The sequence below is a fragment of the Cajanus cajan genome, chromosome 7, assembly GCF_000230855.2.
Source record: "Cajanus cajan strain Asha chromosome 7, NIPB_CcT2T_4, whole genome shotgun sequence".
Taxonomy (NCBI): Eukaryota; Viridiplantae; Streptophyta; class Magnoliopsida; order Fabales; family Fabaceae; genus Cajanus; species Cajanus cajan.
Window position 1 is genome coordinate 51658941 of NC_138523.1, and position 22690 is coordinate 51681630.

A 22690-nucleotide genomic window follows, 5' to 3' on the forward strand; every position below is an offset into this window, starting at 1 on the left:
TCTCCGCGGTGTATTATGATGTTTTTCCTTTTTCTTTTTCTAAACAACTCAGCCTGATATTGATTTAGATCTGATAGATCAGCCCCACAATGTGGCATCATTCGTGCACGATTGTAACTCTACCTCTCATCGGCGTCTTAATTAACTAATTTTATCTTTTAATCTATTTAAACTTTATATAAAAACTCTAAAATTAACTCCTAAATAATCCATAATTAAAAGTTAGGCATTCACGTAGCGACAAATACACAAACTCGTTAAGAATTTGTAGTGAGCCTTTTTTATTTGGAGTCCATAAAATTCATAAAAAAAGAAAAGAAAAGAATTGTTTATCGTTTTTTGTTATTATTGTTTTTGGGGGAAATCCGTTGGGTACAATAACAGTGCAGAAAGCGATCGAAAATGGCGTCCCTTTTCCCCTTTTGCGCTCGCAGTTGACTCCGAATCAAATCCCTCAATAAAGAAGCGAAGGAATCAATCAAAGGTCGCGCCCCCACCGTAAGCAGCTATGTCGTTGCGCAGACGAACCCTGCTCAAGGTCATTGTCCTCGGCGATAGCGGGTACGTTCTCTGGATTTTCCCTGCAACACCGTTTTCGGAAACGCACCATCTAATCCCTTCATTGCCATTGCCAGGGTGGGAAAAACCTCGTTGATGAATCAGTATCCTCACGCGCCACTCGCCTCGCACTATGTCACCGCTTTTCAGATTCACTTTCATTTATAATGATTTTTCATGATTAGTGCATCTGTAAAGTTTATCAGTTTTGCGTTTTAGGTTAATTTCATTTCATGATTTTATTTTTATTTTTGGAATTTAGCCATGTGTGGACCTTAACTAACTCCGTAGATACGTGCACAAGAAGTTTAGTCAGCAATATAAGGCCACCATTGGAGCTGATTTTGTCACTAAAGAGCTTCAGATTGACGACAGACTTGTCACTCTACAAGTGGGTTTCGTTTCCTATTTCAACGGTATTTCAGTATTCTTTTGTATTTTTCTGTTTTGAGGTTGTTGTGGAAATTGTGTTGTGTTCCAATGTGTTGTTGTGTTTGATTGGTAGATATGGGACACTGCTGGTCAAGAGAGATTCCAAAGTCTCGGGGTTGCGTTTTATAGAGGGGCGGATTGCTGTGTTCTGGTTTATGATGTGAATGTGATGAAGTCGTTTGATACCCTTGACAACTGGCATGAGGAGTTTCTCAAACAGGTTGTTCTTGTCCTTTTCTAGATGCTCTATCTCTTACTGGTTTGACTCTTATCTAGCTTGTGCTCGTGATGTTGACAAATGGTTCTTTTGATTTGCCTTCCAATTGAATGGATCTGTCTCACTCTTATGTATGACCTACCAACTATGATGCACCGATACGATATGCGTATCGGATACGACACGTATCCGATACGGTGATACGATATTTAAAAATATATAGGATACGATACTTGTAAGATACGTGTTCATCAAGGACCAATAATTCTATGTTTCTATATTAAACATGTTTATATATCTTATTTAGTTGTAATGGATATTTCATAATTTTTCAAAAATTTGAACACTTTATTGATACGTATCACTAATAAATATCGGTGAAGTATCTGAAAGTATCAAAATTAAATAAAATTTTTATAATATTTTTAAAGGCTAGGATACTTCATTGACACGTATCGGTGAAGTATCCAAGAGTATCGTGTCGGATACGGATACGTGAAACAAATTGAAGTATCCGTGCTTCATAGCCTACCAATATTGGACTATGCTAGATGGGTTTTCTATTCAGACTTATGTTCTCCTTGTGGTGCAGGCAAACCCTCCTGATCCGAGGACTTTTCCATTTATTTTGCTTGGAAACAAGATCGACATTGACGGAGGGAATAGTCGAGTGGTAGGCACTAGGCAGATAATATTATGCTTCTAAGTTTCCTTATTTTGTCTGTGTAAATGTAAAATGTTTACTTATCTTAAACGCAGGTTTCTGAGAAGAAAGCAAAGGATTGGTGTGCTTCAAAAGGGAATATTCCCTACTTTGAAACATCTGCAAAAGAGGATTACAATGTTGATGCTGCATTCCTGTGTATTGCCAAGGCTGCTCTAGCCAATGAGCGTGAACAAGACATGTAAGTTTTTGCTTTGGATTTGCATGCAGATAAACATTATGATATGAATATATGTTGTAGTATTATATGATTGAAGTTAGCCAAAGAAATAGTATTATTATCATGATTCATGAATTTATTAAGTTGCAGAAATGTTTATATATGTGAACCTCTTATTTGTTTAATAAGGATAAGGTTATGTTTGTTTTATTTATTGTCTCTAATGCTAGTACTGCTTGTGGTTTAAGATTAATATACAACTAGCATGTAAATTTACAGGCACTCACTGTTGGAATGTCAGTTAGTGCTAGAAATAGCAGATGGTTCACCTGGCACATACTACTGTTTTTTGTTTAAGTTTTTGACTAAATGTAACTTTTTTTTACTGTATCTGAATTTTATGTAAAACAGTAATTACTTTGGAGAATAATCTTATCAAAAGTTGTCTAAAATAAAACTTCCCTAATTAGCGGCTAAACATACGAAAGAATATGTCAAAGTAATTTTCCAACCATCTTCAAAGGCTCTGAAAATTGCTATTGCCACTAAGATCTTTGGAAAGGCTCTAAGTTGAATTTTTTTTTTATATTTTTGGGCTCCATTCTACGGAGTCATACTATCTGTATCTTATAAAGAAATTCCTAAACCTGCTCCCATCTGGCGGAGTCAATGCTAATGATTTATGCAATAGAAGCCTTTCTCCTATTTTTTTTTTTTTTTTGGGTTACTTCTCTTTATAATATTTTCTAGTTGCAGATTGCTTAGGAAGATAATTTGCTAAACATGATGACGTTTCTTTTGCGTGTCATAATAATTGCAAATAGATTAATCATATTATTTTATTTTTCTAACTGAACTTTTTTTTTTTTTTTGTAATAAAGTAATAGCATTGAAACTAATAGAAATAAAGAATAGAAATGCTCAATGCTTTTGTCACCTTCCCCAATTTTCTTTTTGCACTCAATTTTTGAACCAATATATATATATATATATATATATATATATATATATATATATATATATATCTTATTCATGGAACTACTTTATAGTTGCATCTTCACCTATTAGGTCAACTTGTATTGTCTTTGTAATGTCTTTCCATGAGAATATCTATCTTCAAATCTTTCAAAACAAAGTGGATTCTTATAGAAGGGCATTAATAAGACAAAAAAGAAGCTTGAATCTGGAGTTTGGGGTGGAACTTTGTAGGTAAAAGTAAAACATATGAAACTAGCTTTCTTTTAACTTTGGCTTTCGTCTTTGCTTGGCCAAAAAGAACAATGGAAGTTAGTCTTTTGGAAGCAGTTTTCCATTTGGATATGATGCATGATTTCTAGATGGTAAAACAGGTCAACCTAGCCCAATGGTGTCTCAACTGCCTATTTTTATTCAACTGATGGGAAGGTCAACCCATCAATTTTTAACAGTTAGTTAGGCTGTGTAGCATGGCTAATTTTTTTTTATTTTTTATTTTGTGGGGGTGGGGGGTGGGCAAGTGATTAGGGGTTGACCACCTGCAGCTGCAACCAACATTGAATAGCAAATTGTGAAGATTCTAAAAATAATGGAAAGATTACAAATATGTATTGAAGACATTGTTTTGGATGATACTGCTAATTTTGAGGAAACTATTATGAAAAAATCCAATCATCTATAGCAAATTCTCTTTCAAGTCAATGTGTGTCTAAAGAAAGTAATTGTGAGGAAAACTCTTTAGAAGCCATCTAAACAAATAGCAACCTAAAACCAATTGTCAACATTGAACCTAAAACCAATTGTCAACATTGAAGATCAAGTTTTGAAGATTCTAAAATTAATTGTGTCCTTTAGATTCTAATTTTAACCATTCATTAATGTCAGGATCAAGATTTGGTTCTTTCTCTTCTCATGATAACTGCTCTCACTTATATGTTTCCCATATACGTGGATGTATGTGATAGTAGCTATCATGACTGTTTCATATCAAACATGCTAACAATGGTTGCATCAATGCCAAAAGCACAAATGAGGTAGCTGTAATTGTTATAAATAGTTAACTGTATGTAACGAGCTTGTTGCTAATGAAATGATATTCAGTTCAATTAAGCTTCTTTTGTCTTTAAAGGTTCAATGTCAACTAATGTTCAGTTCATTTGATATTTTAGTAAGTTTGTTGTTTCCCTTTTTCTAAATGCAATATTTGTTTTGTTGTTCAGTTATTGACATAAGAAACTTGATGTATGCTGTGATAAATAGATGGTAAACTTATCTGGTCTTTTATGGAGTCATAATGTCTGATAGAGTCTTCAAATGGTTTTCTGCTCCGGGATTTCTCTGGCTGTTTAAAAAATATGAATTATATACGTTGCACTCAATTATTTCTTATTTTCAGCTGGCAGTTTATTAAGTATCCAAAACTGTATTCTTATGATAGGATATTTATGTTTTGGGAGGACATTCTGTTTTAACTTGATTCTTATAATAAACCTTTTGTCCAAGTCCAATATAAATTGGGAATTCTTGCCACTGTTCTATAATGAAGTATTATGTTTTTCAAAAATTTTAAAAATTTGCAGATTTGATCTGTATAGTAAAAATAGTTAAATGGTTGAAATTTGATGTAGGAAATGAGTTATTGAGTGAAGTAAATTTATCAATTTTTGGATTAAGTAGATCCCTCTTTATATATATATATATATATATAACTAAGTTGATGAATCTCTTACTACTATTGAATAGAGATGAGGTGGAATGGAATTTTTTTTTAATCTAGAGGGAGGGAGATTATATAAGAAGGGGAAAACTGTAAAATGTAGCATGATACTAAATAAATTCCTTTTCCACTAAGTTTCGAGCATAACGACTTAACGAGTTCCAAACATAGGATTTCATTTCCAATAATCACATCAAATTATTTATATCTATATTTTTTTTTTTTCTGATTCCAACACAACCCTTGTCACGGGGTTTAGTGGCTAGGGAGCTTTGTACCGAGATACCATTTGTCAAACAACAAGGTTAGAACATGATGCAAGCAGTGGTGACTGTCAGTCAAGCACTTCCCATCTGCTGATAGATATCACCGATCCTCTTTTTTGTGTACTCTTTTCTAGATCCCTTAAAATAGATAAATATGATCGTTCTATTCTATATTCCTTCATTGGTTATTTAATATGTATATGTACGTACTAAATTTTATTCCTTGGAGTCTCATGTCGTACTCTATTTTGGCGTTTTCTTATTTCCAGATTGAGATATTTGCGGACTGACTTCAGAACTGTTTGTTTCAATTTCAATTGCAGATATTTTCAAGGGATTCCTGAGGCAGCGGTTCCAGAGAATGAGCAGAGGGGTGGATGTTCATGCTGATAAACTCTTCAAAATCTTTTTGGTCATATAGTGTATACTGTATGCCCGGGATTGTGCGAGTAATGTACCTTGAGGTTGCCATTTTGATAAACTGTACCATTTATTGTAGTCCTGTTTTAGGAAGGACGAGGTTGAGAATATTGCACTCGCAGGAAAAGCATGTTGAATGGATAAACCACGACCTGCGAGATGCGGCATGGACCATGGAATGTTTAAATAATTTTTAAACTATTATTTTCCCTTGATTGTCAAATTGTGATGCGGCGTGGACTATGTAATGTTTATATTCTGTTTGAATGGTACGTAGCAGACATTGATTTCTGGTGCTTCACACAGATGTATAATTTTTGTTTCCTTTGCAATTATATAAAAGAAAATATAAGTGATAAATTATAATTGTAATTTTTTTAATCTTATTAATTTTAAGGACTAAAGTGATATTATTTTACAAATTTATAGTGTGTTTGAATGAGAATTTTTCCATTAACAAAATACTGAATGAAAAATTTTAATCAAATAACTTTTCTTAAAGAATTTTAAATATATGAATATTTTTTTATTATAAATGGAGTGAACACAAATAAAATAATATTTGTATCTTTTAAGTAAAATATCAAAATTACTTATATTTATACATTTCAAGTGTCGATGAAAGTTTGAATTTAATGATCATTAAACTAATAATTTTATTAATTTATAAAAAAAAATCATAAAGATGATGATGAAGATTAAATTTAAGTTTTTAGGTTTCTACTCTAATCTTGTAATCATTAGACTAATTTTAGTAGTTTAAACTAATGTATTTAATTATTACATGAGTGACTTAAATAATTTTTACATAATATTTTAATGTAAAACTAGATATTTAATTATATTATAATTTATTAGTTTGATTATTGACCATCGACTCATCATTCTCAATTAACTTAATTGCTGGTTCAAATTTTAAAACATCAATTATACATGAAATATTCATTCAAAAGAGAGGAAAGGAAAAAATTAAGAATAAAAAATCTTTAAAATACTAAATTTTAGTAGTAAGTTGTATAGTAGATTGTTAAAAATAGAAACTTTTAAAAACATACTTTCTTAATGAAAATAATCCACTTTCTTGCATAAATTATTTGTGTTATAAAACAAAAAAAAAAGTAGAGAGAACAAATAAGGCAATATAAGATAGAGAAAATAATCTAACTGATGTATTATCTTTGGGGGAAGATTAACCTATTTATAAGTACATGTGGTAGTTGAACAATTACATAAAAAGAAAATAATACATAATGAAAATATAAATGGTAATAATTGATAGTGAATATTAGCATCCACTAATTGAGCCACTAGTTATTATTCATAACACTCCTTCTTGGATATCCAATATTTAAAATGTGTCTCTTTAAAAACCTTACTAGGAAAAACCCTATGGGATAAAAACCTAGTGGAGGAAAAATAGTATATCATTCGTAAATATTTATTTCTCCCCCTTATGTATACAATTTTTAAGACAACGGAGTCTAATCTTGTGTATCAATTGTTCAAAAAAATTTCTTGGAAGTAACTTTGTAAGAGATCTGCTAGGTTGTCACTTGAGTGGACTTGTTGAATATTTATATCACCATTCCTTTGAAGATCATGAGTAAAAAAGAATTTCGATAAAATATGTTTTGTTCTATCTCTCTTTATGTATTCATCTTTCAATTGTGTAATACATGTCACATTATCTTCATATATAACTATCGATGTTATTTTTCCAGAAGATAAGCCACAAGTTTCCCGTATGTGTTGAATCACATATCTTAACCAAACACATTCACAACTTGCCTAATGTAATGCTAAAATTTCAACATGATTAGACGAAGTGGCTGATATGGTTTGTTTTACATATCGTCATGAAATGGTTGTACCATTACTTATAAACAAATATCTTATTTGTGATTTACCATTATGAGAATCTGACAAATAACCTACATTTGCATAACCATTTAGTTATGGTTTATGAATATTTGAATATAATAACCCCATATTCATTGTACCTCTAAGATAAAGAAGGATTTGTTTAACTCCATTCCAATGTCTTTGTATAGGTGAAAAACTATATCTTGCTAACAAATTAACAACAAATGCTATATCAGGTCGTGTATAATTAGCAAGGTACATTAGTACTCCTATAGTACTGATATATGGTACTTTAGGACCAAGTATTTCTTCATCATTTTCTTGGGGTCTAAATGGATCTTTGTTAACATCTAAAGATCTTACAACCATGAGAGTGCATAATGGATGTGATTTATCCATATAAAAATTTGGCTAAAAACCTATTTTGGTCCCTTATAATAATTGTTTGTTTCATTTAGTCACACTTTTATTTTTGGTCTCAATTTGGTCCCAAATAAATTAATTGATCTCAATTTGGTCCCTAATAAATTAATTGGTTTTAATTTGGGACTTTCGTCCAAATTATTTAAACGGAGTTAACTGTGTGGGCACGTGGATGCCACGTGGATGCATAGGTGGATGCATAGGTAGATGCCAGTTTTTTGAAAACACCTGGAACCAGAACGGCCCATTCTGAAACCAGAACGGCCCGTTCTGAAACCAGAACAGGCCGTTCTGGTTACACTTTTGGTGTGTTAATTTTGCATCCGGAACGGCTCGTTCCAGGTGCAAAATTTACACACTAAAAATGCAACCAGAACGGGCCGTTCTGGTTTCAGAACGGACCGTTCTAGTTCCAGACTGCTCAGCATAAATGATCAATGATTATAGTTCACGGTTGTGAATCATGGAGGGAAAAAGACCCAAGGTACAAAGCATTTCAAACACTGAATTTGGAAATATTGTCAATGAAAATTGATAACTTCAATTACTAAACAGTTAGGCTATACAATGTATTATTAAGGACAATGTAATGTATCACTAAAGACAATGGTAGTAGATTTTATTTCATTTCAAACTGGAGTGAACCACTTACTACCAAATTGACACTATACAGTAAAAGATGAAATAACATAGTATTTTTTTTAAGTCATTAACGATGTACCCCAACAACAACAACCTGTTCTTGAAGAGGTAGAACCTGAAGTAAAGGAAGAGGATACACAAGATTAACATTTCACCACAACCATATGTAGGGATAGATCTAAGTTAATCATAGTGGGGGCACTTGCCCCCACTAAAATTTTTTTCATTCTTTTTTTTTTATATATAAAATATTAATAATTTTATAAAATATATATTATTAATTATATTTTAATTATGTTGTTATATCTAATTGTTAAATTAAAAAGTTTTTCATGTATAGATCAAATTTATAAAAAAAAATTTAAAAAATTAAAAATCATATCATACTTCGTTAAATTAATTCAAATTAACATATAAAATATTTTTGTTTTAAATGAATGAAAAAATTTAGAGGACACTAAAAGAAAATAAATTAATAATTTTATTATGTTTATCCTATTAATTTTTATCATTTTATTCCTTTAATTTTAAATAAGTTGCAAAAAATTATAAAGTGACACTTAAATATTTCTTCAGACAGAAAGAGAAAAAGAAAAAGTTATTACTATATTTATAAGACAATTATATTTTATAAAAATAAATAATTTTAAAAGTTTTACCATAAAAAAATATTTTTCAAAATTATTATATTTTTTAATAAAATTAACAAAGAATATTCTATTCTCAGTCTTGGAACGGGCCGTTCTGAATCCAGAACGGCCCGTTCTGAAACCAGAACGGCCCGTTCTGATTTCAGAATGGACTGTTCTGATGTACTGGTGGTGTGTTAATTTTGCATCTAGAACGACCCGTTTCAGATGCAAAATTAACACACCAAGAGTGCATCCAGAACGGACCGTTCTAGTTCCAGGTATTTTCACAAAATTTGGCATCCACGTGGTATCCACGTATCATCTACGTGACATCCACGTTGCCAACAGTTAACTCCGTTTAAATAATTTGGACGGAAGTCCCAAATTGAAATCAATTAACTTATGAGGGACCAAATTGAGACAAAAAATAAAAGTGGGACTAAATTGAAACAAACAATTATTATAAGGGACCAAAATAGGTTTTTAGCCTAAAACTTTTTAAGCGCCTTTATTATATAAGTTTCTTGATCCACAAAAGTTTCATTTTCTAAGTATTTAATTTGCAATCCTATACAAAACTTTGTCCTTCCTATATTTTTCATTTCAAATTCTTTCTTTAAGTAATCTATTGCTTTCGAAAGCTCTTGAGGAGTTCTAATGATGTATATGTCATCTACATAAACTATAATTATGGCAAATTCATTTTCAGATCTTTTTATAAATATACACAGACAAATTGGATCATTTTTATATCTTTCTTGTGTCAAATATTCACTTAGTCGATTATACCACATACGACCTGATTGTTTTAGCCCATATAAGGACTTATTCAACTTGATTAAATAATTTTCTCTAAAAATTGCATCGTTAGACAAATTAAATCCTTTTAGGAGTTTCATATAAATGTCAACATCAAGAGAGTCATATCAATATGTTGTAACTACATCCATTAGGTGTAAATTAAGTTTTTCATGTACAACCAAACTAATTAAATATCGAAAAGTACTTGCATCCACTACAGGTGAATATGTCTCTTCAAAACTAGTATTGTTTTGTATCTCACAATTTCACCATTTTCATTTCATTTTTGCACAAAAACTCATTTGTATTCAATTGGTTTTACACCTTTTGGTGTACATACTACTGGTCCAAAAACTTTTTGCTTAGCAAACGAGTCTAATTTTGCCTCAATTGCATCTTTCCATTTTGACAAATCATTTCTTTGTGGAAAATCATTGATGAACTTTGGTTCTGGATCCTCAATATCATTTATTACATTTAGTGCTATATTATATGCAAACACGTCATTAATATTGACGTTGTTTTGATTCTATCGTATTTCATTTATGACATAATTTGTTGAGATCTCTTCATTTTCAATAATTTCAAGTACTTGAGTTTCTTCTGGAACTAGAATATTAGTTATGTTAGATGAATCTTTTTGAGTTTTTACATCCTCAATTTGATTATTTTGCTCTTTAGCCCCCTTTTTTATTTGAAGATTCTTATTCTTGGAACTAATTGGTCTATCAGGCATATTTATGACTCGTTTGCAGTATTAGATTGTCCAACATGGACTTAGACTCTTATTGGAGCATTAGCCGCTGGTACGTATGACTTAGTCACCCCTTTTGAATTTGTGAATACACTTGGTAATTGATTGGCTAGATTTTGTATATGAGTTATCTTTTGAACTTCCAGTTCATATTGTTTTGTACGAGGATCAAGATGAGATAATGATAATTCATTCTAACTAATATTTTTTCTATATATTTATATTCTCCCCCTAATGTTGGAAAAATCAACTCATTAAAATGGAAATCGCCAAATCGAGCCATAAATAAATCTCTTGTTAATGATTCAAGATATTTTTTTATAAATGGAAATTCATACCCAACATATATTTCCAACATTCTTTAAAGGCCCATTTTAATTTTTTGAGGGGGGGGGGGGGGGTAATTGGAACATATATAACATACCCAAAGATTCTTAAATGAGAAATATTGGATTGTACTTCACCAAAAACCAACTGTAAACGAGAGAATGTGATAACTTATTGGCCTGATGCGAATTAATACTGCAACATGTAAGATTGCATGCCCTCAAGTTGACATTGGAAGTTTTGATCTCATGAGTAATGGTCTTACAATTAGTTTTAAAGGTTTGATGAATGATTCTGCAAGTTCATTTTGTGTATGAACATGTGTTACTGGATGTTCAATATCAATTCCAATAGACATACAATACTCATTAAAAGTATGAGATATGAATTCACCAACATTATCCAAACGAATTTTCTTAATTGGATAATGAGAAAAATGAGTTCTTAATCTAATTAGTTGAGTTAATAATCTCGCAAACGCGTGGTTGCGAGTTGATAATAAATAAACGTGTGACTATCTTGTTGATGCATCAATTAAAACCATAAAATATTTAAATGGTCCACATGGGGGTGTATTGATCCACAAATATCACCCTGTATCCGTTCTAAAAATAAGATAGCTTCATTCTCAAATTTTGTTGGTGATAGTCTAATTATTAACATCCCTTGAAAACAAGCAGTACATGAGAAAATATTTGATTAGAGAGTCTCCTAGCTCTTCAATAAATGTTCGCATGAATTTTCAATTATTTTTCGCATCACAATAGTCTTAGGGTAACCCGATTGATTATGTCAAACCTCAAATTTATTTTGATTTGTAAACTTCTAATTTATAATAGTATATGTGTTTCAACTGTATTAACATACATACAATACAGTCCATAGGAGAAAACAGATAATTTTTCCAATACTTCCTTTATATTTAAGTGGAATTTCATGATATAAAGATATTCTACATTATCTCCCTTGTTTGTTTCAATATGGAACCCGTTTAAACGAATGTCCTTGAAACTTAATAAGTTTCTGTAAGACTTAGAAGAATATAATGCATTTTTAATATGTAACTTCGTTTCTTTTGATAATAATATATTAGTTCTTTCGGAGCCTTCAATTATATTTGTAGTACCATATAACATTAACTTCTTGCATTATTGAATATGAGAAGACAAAAACTAATACATTAGAACATTCACTTCAAAGAATTAAATAATGCTAGTTAAAATGATCTCTTGCATAAAAAAATCTCAATATTTTGTTTTAGTCTTCAAGAGATAATAAACCAACTTAGGATATTTCTTAACTTTTTTTTATTTTAAATATTGCCACTTCTTGAGCAAATTAGATGTATGAAAAATGTACTAAATCATTGTAAAAATGACATTTTTGCTATGTATCATCATACATCAAATTAATGTCAAAATCTATACTAATATTTTTATATCATCTCATGTATATTATCTAAAAATAAATGTTTCATACAAAAAAAATATTTAAAAGACATATCTCATTAACGCTTTATTTTATCATTTTAGGAAATGAATGATACAATACAATCGTATATTCTTTTAAAAAAACCATAACTCTTTAATGTTTATGTCTTTCTCTTATTTAAAAAAAATGAATCTTTATAATAATTAATAACAAAATGATAAAATATTTTCTAAAAAAATTATGTATAAAAATATATTTATGTCATTGCTAGGTTGACTTTAAAGAGAAAAATAATGTTAAAAATTAAGAAAATTATTTTCCTTATAAATACTATATCGAAAAAATTAAGGAAATAAAAGTTGATCATGTTTTTATTAAATTTTATCATTCCTATACAAATTATAATTGAATGAAATATCCACTAATTAAAATAATGGACACATAACATTATGAAAATAAATAATATCAATTCTATCAATAAGATTTAAAGTCAAATTCTTTAAAATTTAATAAAACAATACGCAGATTCAATCACATAGTATGACAATTATTTCAGTCAATTTGATTAAGAACAATACCAAATTACAAAAGTAGAGAACTCAACCATTTATAAAAATCACACGTAAACCTAAAAAGATTTAGGGACCGTTTCACTATCCATAATTTTTATGAATATCCCAAATATCATTTAATATTACAACAATGATCTTGACAAAATTTTTCCACTTCCGATGATACTCTTATTTATACCAAAGGATAAAACATAATATTTATATCATATTTATTTCTTTATCAATTATTTTCTTTTTCACGTTTTGGTAAAATTTTCACTTATGGTGAAAATTATTTTATTTTTTTACTTTTCATATCATTTTCTCACTTCGGGTGAGAAAAAAGAAATATTCTTTTGTTTTCATTATTGCACAATTTTCCCACTTATGGTGAGAAAAAAAATATTCTTAAAAATTTCTTTATTTGACAATGTCTTCTAGATCATTGCAATAATGTTCTTAAAATTCTATTTTCATGATTTTGACTTCAAGACCAATTATATTTTAATTTCACAATGATATGAACAATACAAATATACTATGAAATAAATAATGTGAAGAATATGATTAAAGATAGAATATAAATAAAGACTATTGTGTTAACTCCAATGAAGGAAAGACTATCATGTTAATAACATGTTATTAAAAAAAAAAAGTAGAGAGAACAAACAAGATAATATGAGTTAAAGAAAAGAATCTAATTGGTATTATTTTCAGAAAGGACTAACCTATTTATAGGTAGTTGGATAATTACATAAAAAGAGAATAATACATAATGGAAATGTAAATAATAATGATTGATAATGAATATTAATATCCACTAGTTGAACGACTAATTATTCATAACAATTTGAAATTTCATTTATTTTCTACGTTTTTTAAATAGCTAAATCACGTAACTCTTTCTTATAATCCATCGTAAATTTTTTTAATATATTTCCATGATTGAAATTAATTTAAGTACTTTATTTTTATAAATTTTCTAAAATTTTTAAAATCTTATTTGATAAAGTTATTTCAATGTTAATCATAAATACATTTTAATTACATTTTCTTATATGTTTTTATAATTTTAAAGTATTTATATTATATTAACAACAATTAATTTTGAACGAACTGTTAGTCCGTGGTCACATAAACAACGTGGTTCCCTCGCGTCCTCACTTTTCATAACTTTCTTCTTCACTGCTATTTGCCATGGCGAATATCTCACTGGCAACCGCTTTGAGAACTCTCTTCACTATTTTGGGACTCCTCATGCTTGTTACTCTTCTCTACACTCTCTTAACCGATGGTCTTCCGTTTCGCAAAGAACTTCTCACACCGTAACCTCTCAATCTCTTACTACTCCCAATTTCATATACCTCAGCAACTCATGTTTGTGCGTACCATTTTATTTAAACAATTGAATAGAAAACGATAGTAGAATTACTCTATTTTGTCTATCTTATTTGGCATCTTTCTCTCTGTATGGAATCAACAAGTCCTAATTTATTTGATTCAGGTGGATGACAGCAACTTTGGTTGATTTCTATATCAACGTTGTAGCTTTGAGTGTAAGTCAACGACTTATTGACTTGGTTATTTTCTTCACTATTTTAGTGTGACAGCACATATCATGAGGAATCTATTATCTATCCATTGTTTTAGTGATTACTGCATTGACAGAAAGGATATTTTAATATTTAGTGATGCTAAATTCTAATTTAGTGTACCAAAATCAGCTTAAGATACAGAAAGGGGCATGATTAATGATAAACTTTCGCAAATATAAGTTATCAAATTCTAACGTGAGATATAAGTTCTGGGCAGGACTGAGTCAGTAGACTGATCTTGTGCAGTGTCTTGAGCTGCTGTGAAATTTCAATTGTTCAACTTCCTCTGAAAGTTTGGTGCAGTTTTCTTAAGGAAATTCATTTCTTGTGCTGCTATTAGGGGTGTTTGCTGTGCAGTTTAGTTGGATTATTTTTCTTAAAAGTCACTGAACCAAATAAGAAAATTGAGTACAGTTTGGTTCGAATGAATTATGAAATTTGAACTAAATCAAACCAATCTTTTGCGACTTGGTTTGGTTCGGTTTTTGCAGTTTTAAAATTTATTATTGAAAATATTATGTTAGTTGTTTAGGATTGTACGTAAAAAAAAAAATTAAAAATATATAAATATTAAAATATTTTAGTCACTTAATTTAATACCAATTTTTATCTTATTATTTTAGTAAAAACATTTCTTTAAAACAATTTTAGTTATCATATTAATTTTTTTTTTCTCACATATATGTATAGATTGTCACTTAAAAAAAAATATTTTCAAATGTTGTAAATAATTTATAATTTTTCATTCTAAAATTCAATTTAATAACCTACAATTTTATAAAATACCTTATAAGTATTATAACGCATATTTGGAGAGAAAAATACTTTTTAGTAGTTTACAATTTTATAAAATATCTTGTATGCTATGTGTCATTTTTGTATACATGCACTATACATTTGGAAAAAAAAATGTATACAAATAAGTGTTTGGTTTGATTTGGAGCGGTTTCACATTTCAATTTGAAATCCGAACCAAATTGTACGGTTTGGAAACTTAAAAACCGAATCAAACTGCTAATTTGTGGTTTTCCATTGGTTTTTGGTTTTTTGGCTCGTTTTGTGATTTTTTTGTTTGCTTTAGTTTGGTTTTGAACAATCCTAGCTGCTATGTGCCCTTATAATTTTTCATGGGAATATTAGTCAACTTGAGGAGACTTTTATTTCGTACTTGTTTTTGTGATTTACTTTGTCACTTATCTTCTAAACAACTCACAAGTCACAGCTTTGCAAATTTAGTGCATGTTTGGTTGGGGTTACTTTTGGAGAAATAATCACTTCTCAAGCAAAGATTCATAGACTCTCACATACATTGTCTATCACATTAGGTTTGGGTTGTTTACAAGGAAGCAAACTGGATCAGCTCAATTCTGTGGATTGTTTTTCTTGTCTGCTTTGGAAGGTACCCCTTTCTGTCGTGAATTGATGTTATTTTTAATTGAATAATAATGTGTAATATTGCTTAACTGAGGCTAGTAAGATGACAGTATAATCTGGGCTGTCAGCAGAAACATTTGGACAAGATGATCTCTACTTTTCTAAGACATTTTCCAAATTATATTACCTTGTTCTGCTATAATATTAAATAAAATAAAAATCCAACCAGATGTCATGGTTTCTAATTTTTGGCTTAAATATAGCTTTCAATGCCTATTCAAAAGTGCATGGCACAGTACAAGTGGATATCAAAGGTCATGATTTCTTATGTTTAATTTAAAATATAATTGCTCTCGGTGCTATATAGTTGTGCATGGAACAGTCAAGTGGTTCAAGGATCTAATAATGCTATATACTTCATCTTTGAAATGACTTTATGTGTAATGCATCATAACTTTTTCTCCTGATTCATGTCAGCTTAGTTGTGTGTTTTACTGACAGAAACTGTCAGAAAGTCACATTGTAATTATCTTTTCATGATTCTTGTATTAGTTCTGATTAGAGAACAATTATGTACATTTGTCTCTCTGGTAATAACATGTCTACTAGATTCAACATTTCTTTTCTGTTTTCCTGTCATTTGTTGCACCAATGGAGAAAGCTGGCTGGCAGCAATACTCTGATTTCATATTACTTTCTAAATGTAAAATGCTCCTTATATATAAAAGCTCAGATTGATCATGAGTTTATGTTGTTTCTTTTCCTGTTATGATCATTTAAAGGAATCTTAGAAGTGCTAATTTATTTTCTCCTTATTTTTTTGTGTTTTTTTAATTGTTTCAGCATCACTACATCCGTGTATATTGCTGTGCAATTTTTGAAGCTGTCATCTCAAGAATCTTCACAGGATCCTATGTATTATGTTCTGTTGCGGCATCCAAACAAGTATGTCTACAGAAGAAATACTACAGAGTCAAGTTTTCTCAACATTTTTCATGCTTTTTAAAAATTTGATCTATTTTCTTGACCCATGGATACTTGTGTCACTCCATTTGCCATCCAGCTTATGCTTCTAAACAAATCTTCTCTTTCATTTGTTATTATGGAGAATGACCAGTTTGCTTGCTGTTGATTCTGAAAATAATATATTGGTTTTCTTACTTTATTCAGCATGAGGATTGTTTAATTTTTAATGAATTTGATCTACTTTGTATCAAAGAAGCAAAAAGATGATACAGAGTCATGTGCACTATGATGTCCGAAGGGTTTTTTCTTTTTGGAATTTATGAAATATATGAATTTTAAGGTGTACCTTAATTTTTTTTCTTCCTGTTTCTAAATTTTGCATTATAAATTATTGTTTTTACAAGCTGTGTAAACTATTCCTGCTGTGTTGAATACTTAAATACATATATATGAATAAACGGTGCTGGATGATATATAGAATCCAATTTCATGGTCTACTTTGTTTTGTGATTTTATATAATCTCTAGACCTTCATGATCAGTTATGATCGACTGAGAGTTCTTTTTGCTTAGGAATGGCACAGCACCAAAAAGAGAGTATTCATCTGTTGTGACTCTAAGAATACTTTTCAGCATTTTGGGTGTTGTCATGCTTGGAACTTTGGTGTACACTATTGTCACCGATGGTTCTCCTTTCCGTATAGAGCTTCTAACTCCGTAAGTGCTTCATATTTATTATGGTTAGCATCATTTGATGTTTTAATCCTTATATTGTCAACATAAGAATGATTGAACCTTGCTATATAAGCTGCAAGAATGAGGAAATCATATTCTTGTGCTTTTTGTGAGATGGAACATTTTTTCCCATCACAGTACCTAACTTTGTTTTTCTTGTTTAATAAGGAAAAGTTATATAATTGCATTATCATTTATTTGTGCCATGACTTCTCTATACTTGACTAAATTATTACTTCCAACTAGTTGTCTATGCCTTAATTCTCTTTTTGGTAAATTTTGCCTCTCATTGTGATGTAATGGCTTCAATTTGAGTGAAATTTATCATAATGCAACGAGAACCTTCTCAGGCCTTAGAAAAAACAGTTTTTAAAGAGGCTGAGGATAAATATCCATGATGCGTGGATAAATGATGACATTCTTCATCGTTTGACTTTGGTGCCAAATGTATAGCTGTTAGCATTAACATGATCTCAGTAAAATCTAAATACAGATAATAAAGCACCAACAAATTACCTGCTCATGTTATAAGCAATGTACCTGTTGGTAAACATTTGAAAGCTTAAGCACAGAGTGCAGTGTGAACCACATTGATTTTAAAAGTTGCAGTGTGTTTTAGTCTTCATTTTCCTAACTAAATATTCATCAAGACCAAAGCATGTACTTTCTGTGTCTCATTCAAGTATGTATTTACAACTTTGCATTTGCATGCTCATGTGATGTGAGTAAATTTTCTCAAAAATTTCAGTTTGTCCCATTTATTTTTCTTTTAAGTGAATATCATAAGCTCCAAAATGTTTGCAGGTGGTTGTCAGCAACACTAGTTGACTTCTACATCAACGTTGTGGCTCTAGCAGTATGTCACTATGTCTACATTTTTTCCTATTCGCATCTCAAAATCATACCAAATATATATTTATTTTATAACTTGAAGTACTAAGGTTGAAGGAGGCAAAACAATTTTGAATAGGGTTTTGCATTGATATGCTTGGAATCACAATTTTTATAATAGAAAGTCTAAAATTTTAAGAGTGGAATTTCATTGGTGAAAAATAGAGATTTGTTAAAATGACATGTCACTCATAAAGTTCTGGCTGGTTATAAGCATTTATGGCCCTTTAAAGTTAAAGCAGGTGTATTCTCAATGTTTACTTAAACAAATTTTGTTCTAGAGTAGAGAATTAGTCTCAGACATGTTAAACGACTCTTAATTATTATCACACTTTCAAGGGCACCCTATTGGTGTTAGTGTTACATTCTTTTATGTCATATTCAAGTTAATTGGTTTCACTCATGCAGAGTATTTAATTATCAAACTTTTCAAATCGTTATTTGATTTTCTGTTATCCTTAACGAAAGACCGAGAGAGTATGATGCTCGCTAAACTATTCTGTTCACTATAGTAAGACGGGGCAAGATGCAAGAGAATGTAAGGAAGTGATCCTTCTTCCTTCTTCTGGAAACCTTAAATTAATTGTGGGAAAAGATATTTGTTTTGATTTCCTAATTCAAGGCCATTTGATTCTGTAAAATTATGTGCAGTGGGGTTTCTACTTGGGTGGGTCATTTAAAGCATTAATACACCATATACATATGTGCTGTTTGTTCATGGTTAAGAAACTTAAAGTTGCTTGTAAGATTCACACTTTGAATGCTGTACTCAAGCCAGGGTCAGCATTGACCATGGCTCACAGGAATAACTTCTATAACAGCAACACCTTCCATATATTCTAAAATTCATGATGAGTGTGACTAGAGAGTGATGCCCTGAGGAGTAGTCAGGCCGTTCCGTTGAGAATCTTTCTTGTTTTCTACCAAAGAGATTAACTGCCTTAGTCCTCTGTTTCATTGCTTACTCGCAGCTTTTAGAAAAATGTGTTTCCTCCTCCTTTTAATCTTAAACAGTGTCTCAATGAGGGCCACCTTCCTGCCTTCAGTCACCATTATGAATTGGGAGTGATTGTATGAGTTTTAACAGAATATAACATGGATTGAGATCCTAAATGAGATGTTTCTGTATAGGAACCAATGATTCTGCCGGGCTAGGGATGTCAACAAGCTGGAGATTCTAAAAATTCTTCCTCCCTGAACTAAAACTTAATTCTGATAAAATATATCGACACACTTACATTAAACAGGTTAAAGAAGTCATTTGAATGTTCTCATCTGTTCCTAGCTGATAAGATGTGTTGAAAAATTTAGAAAAAGAAAATAAATAATTTTCCTTGACAAAGTAAAACCCAGATATTAAAAAAATTAAGATTGTGTAATCTAAGGGTTTAGGACAGATGGAAACCTGGTAAATTCAGATAAGAAATTATAAATCATGTAATGGCTTTACCCAGACAAGCCAACCATATATGGCTGTATTAGAGAAATATGCAATAACAAGTGCATTCTGGAGCTATGGCAGAAAGATTTTAATAATTTAAGGAATAGTGGTTTTTCATTGTCAATAGTTGTGAAAATGATCTATTTGATCACTGACCACTAATCAATGTAAGATAATCAAAGTCAAAATATTTATAAATGCAAGGTTATGGTCAATTATGTATTGCTGAGTTTAATTTCAGTACACTTGTTTTGTCTCAATTTATGTATCCTAACTATTCATACGATATCAGGTCTGGGTTGCCTACAAAGAATCTTGCTGGGTTTCTGCAGTCCTTTGGATAATTCTATTGATATGTTTTGGAAGGTTTGTTCTCACAATTTTAATTTTGCTTATTGGTTGGTGATTAAAACTAGTTATTATTGGAAGCACCTTTATCAACCATTTTAACTAATTTTAGTTTTATGACAATTCCAATTTCCAATGAAATTTAATTTTCAACTATACATGGATTTGGATATCAAATTTTATTCTGTCAAGAGGAAATGATGCATAATTTATATATTATAATCAAAATGTGATCATACTCTGTATTAGATTATTAGTGCTTATTATTGGGACATTCCAGAAAATGCATAAAAGAAGAAAAGGCTGATTTATATTTTTCCTGCTGAGATGTATGGTAGAACATTACTTTTTTTTTTGCTTGCATGTGTAGAGCAATGGTTTATGCCATATGATGTAACACATACTTATAGTCTTGCTCTCATATAAAATTTGAATCTAAAGGTAACAAAAAAAAGGCAGGACAAAAGGAAAATTAGAAGCAAATATAGTCTCTTTTGAGATTGTGCCAATTTGAGCTCCAAATTATATTAACCTCACCAATTACCACCCAAATGGTAATGGGTCGAGCCTACGTACATATTAATTTGTATTGCTGGATTTCATGACTTGTTCTCGGTTATAACTTGTAATAATAAGTATCTTTTCATTGCATAATATATATTTTTTTTCAATTTTGGCAATTATTGAATCAGAAAATTATACAATGACAACTAATATTAAATAAATATTTTTTATAAAGGCTTGGTTAACTTTTTACTACCCATAATATTCGCCTCTCGGCTTTAGTCCCTAGAAAAAAATTCTTGTCAGTTTTGGTCCTTATTAATTTTTCCCCCAGTTTTAATCCCCATCCCTGTTCAATGATAACGTGGCTGACATATATTGAAAAGCGGACCTGATGTTTTCCGAAATAACAGAGACTGAAATGAGAATTTTCTAATATAAGGACCTGTATCAAAATTTTACAATTTTCAGACTAAAACTGGAAAAAAAAAATTAATAAGGAGCAAAGCTGACAAGAATTTGTTTTAGGGACTAAAACTGAAAAAGGTGTATATTATCAAGACTAAAAAGTTATTTAAGCCTCTTTTAAAAAAAAAAATTCTTGACGTTATTTATGTGCTTATTCCTTTAACATTTATCCTAAGATGCTTGCTTCACTTGGTTTTAACAATTCTAACGTCTTATTTTTTTTGTGGTTGACGGTAATTTACCTTCCAAAATTTTCAGCATTATTACTTGCTTCTACATTGTGAGGGAACTGTTTCAGATATCTTCCCAAGATCCTGCTTACTTTGTTTTAGTGCATCATGATGACAGGCAAGCTTATAGCACCTTTTTTCTTTTGATTTTTGAGCTTTGTATTGGGACTAGAACAGGCGTGAAGCAACATATCTTTGGGTGGCAAAATCCTTTAACTGTTGAGTTTTAAGAAGTTAGTGTTCTGTTCTGTCTTACTAAGACTGTTATCACTGGTTACCTCACCATTATAAGGTTTAGCATATAACGGAAGATTGGAAGAATGAAGATCATCCAACTTTTTAGTTGCATAACCTCTATCTTTCTCTCACTTTTATAGTTTACTTAGAAACGTTAATAATTTTTTTAATAGGGCAGAAAACAAATATAAGGGAATTTCTGGTGAGGCAACATAGGAACGGTTGTTCATGAACCAAAGGCATGTAAGAGGGGCTCATTTGGTATGTTTTTGGAAATCTGCGAGTGGATTGCCAATAAGGCTTACCATCTACCATTTACTTCGTTTGATAATTGCAGGAAGTAAAGAAGGGAATCGATTAATCCCGTAGCAGATAATCAGATATTAGATGTAGTTTGGACTTTGGAGATCATTATTTTTGCAAACACTACTAGCGGATGGATGATGTCGTTCTCTTATCAATAATTGTTGTTGATTTCTAATTTTCTTGTGATATCAATGTTCAATTGCACCGCCACCCCCCACCCCAATTTAATTATAAAGTTTAAGCGTCAGAATCAGAGAAAATGTATATCTATTCATTTGTTACTTGCATGGACGCTTCCTATCTGGTTATCTGGAGACTGGATTTCACGAAAAAGTGATTCGGATTGTAACTGTTCACATTTATGTATGCTGTATGGAATATTTTTTTTATTCAGATCAATGAAAAAAAAAGGCACTACTTACCTATGTTAAAAAAAAAAATAAAAATTAATGAATATATCTCGATAATTTGTATGATTATTAAAAATTATTTAAACCTATTAAGAGTAAAATGAAAAAGGAAAAAATAGACTATAAATGAAGAAAGTATAGATGTTAAAACACATTTGACTCATTTCATAAATAGAAAAATCCTAACATTTTTTTCCGAGATTAATCCTAGTAGCTAAAAGCCTTGACACGATAGCCACCTCACCTTAACAAGATAAGTGATAATAATGGGTGAAAGTCACATGAATTATTTT

At 30.4% G+C, this 22690-nt stretch overlaps 2 protein-coding genes across 6 annotated transcripts; both read left to right on the forward strand.

Moving 5' to 3' along the window:
- Window positions 1-265: 265 nt before the first annotated feature.
- Window positions 266-5770, forward strand: LOC109812171 (ras-related protein Rab7). 2 transcript variants are annotated; one of them, XM_083060036.1, is made up of 7 exons: window positions 266-561; window positions 636-662; window positions 850-949; window positions 1064-1210; window positions 1800-1880; window positions 1967-2099; window positions 5373-5770. In XM_083060036.1, exons 1-7 carry the CDS (start codon window positions 509-511, stop codon window positions 5468-5470), a joined length of 639 nt encoding a protein of 212 aa, XP_082916162.1. In that variant the 5' UTR covers window positions 266-508; the 3' UTR covers window positions 5471-5770. The 2 variants fall into 2 exon arrangements, with proteins under 2 accessions (XP_082916162.1, XP_020231656.1); XM_020376067.3 differs by having other exon boundaries at window positions 288-561; window positions 1967-2112.
- An 8235-nt stretch (window positions 5771-14005) lies between these two features.
- Window positions 14006-22380, forward strand: LOC109812190 (uncharacterized). Of its 4 annotated transcripts, none has more exons than XM_020376104.3 (10): window positions 14006-14218; window positions 14398-14449; window positions 15814-15887; window positions 16706-16807; window positions 17401-17544; window positions 18367-18418; window positions 20187-20260; window positions 21473-21562; window positions 21855-21942; window positions 22019-22380. In XM_020376104.3, exons 1-9 carry the CDS (start codon window positions 14091-14093, stop codon window positions 21895-21897), a joined length of 759 nt encoding a protein of 252 aa, XP_020231693.1. In that variant the 5' UTR covers window positions 14006-14090; the 3' UTR covers window positions 21898-21942; window positions 22019-22380. The 4 variants fall into 4 exon arrangements, with proteins under 4 accessions (XP_020231693.1, XP_020231694.1, XP_082916163.1 ...); XM_020376105.3 differs by having other exon boundaries at window positions 21855-21924; XM_083060037.1 differs by having other exon boundaries at window positions 21855-21924; window positions 22023-22380.
- The last annotated feature ends 310 nt before the right edge of the window (window positions 22381-22690 follow it).

Bases quoted from the DNA above. Each gene is read 5' to 3' on its own strand.
- LOC109812190 (XM_020376104.3), top strand. From the start codon at position 14,091: ATGGCGAATATCTCACTGGCAACCGCTTTGAGAACTCTCTTCACTATT. The intron at 14,450-15,813 runs GTAAGTCAACGA...CTATCACATTAG, and splicing joins TCAACGTTGTAGCTTTGAGT to GTTTGGGTTGTTTACAAGGA. The intron at 17,545-18,366 runs GTAAGTGCTTCA...AAATGTTTGCAG, and splicing joins CGTATAGAGCTTCTAACTCC to GTGGTTGTCAGCAACACTAG.
- LOC109812171 (XM_083060036.1), top strand. From the start codon at position 509: ATGTCGTTGCGCAGACGAACCCTGCTCAAGGTCATTGTCCTCGGCGAT. The intron at 562-635 runs GTACGTTCTCTG...TGCCATTGCCAG, and splicing joins ATTGTCCTCGGCGATAGCGG to GGTGGGAAAAACCTCGTTGA. The intron at 2,100-5,372 runs GTGAACAAGACA...TTTCAATTGCAG, and splicing joins GGCTGCTCTAGCCAATGAGC to ATATTTTCAAGGGATTCCTG.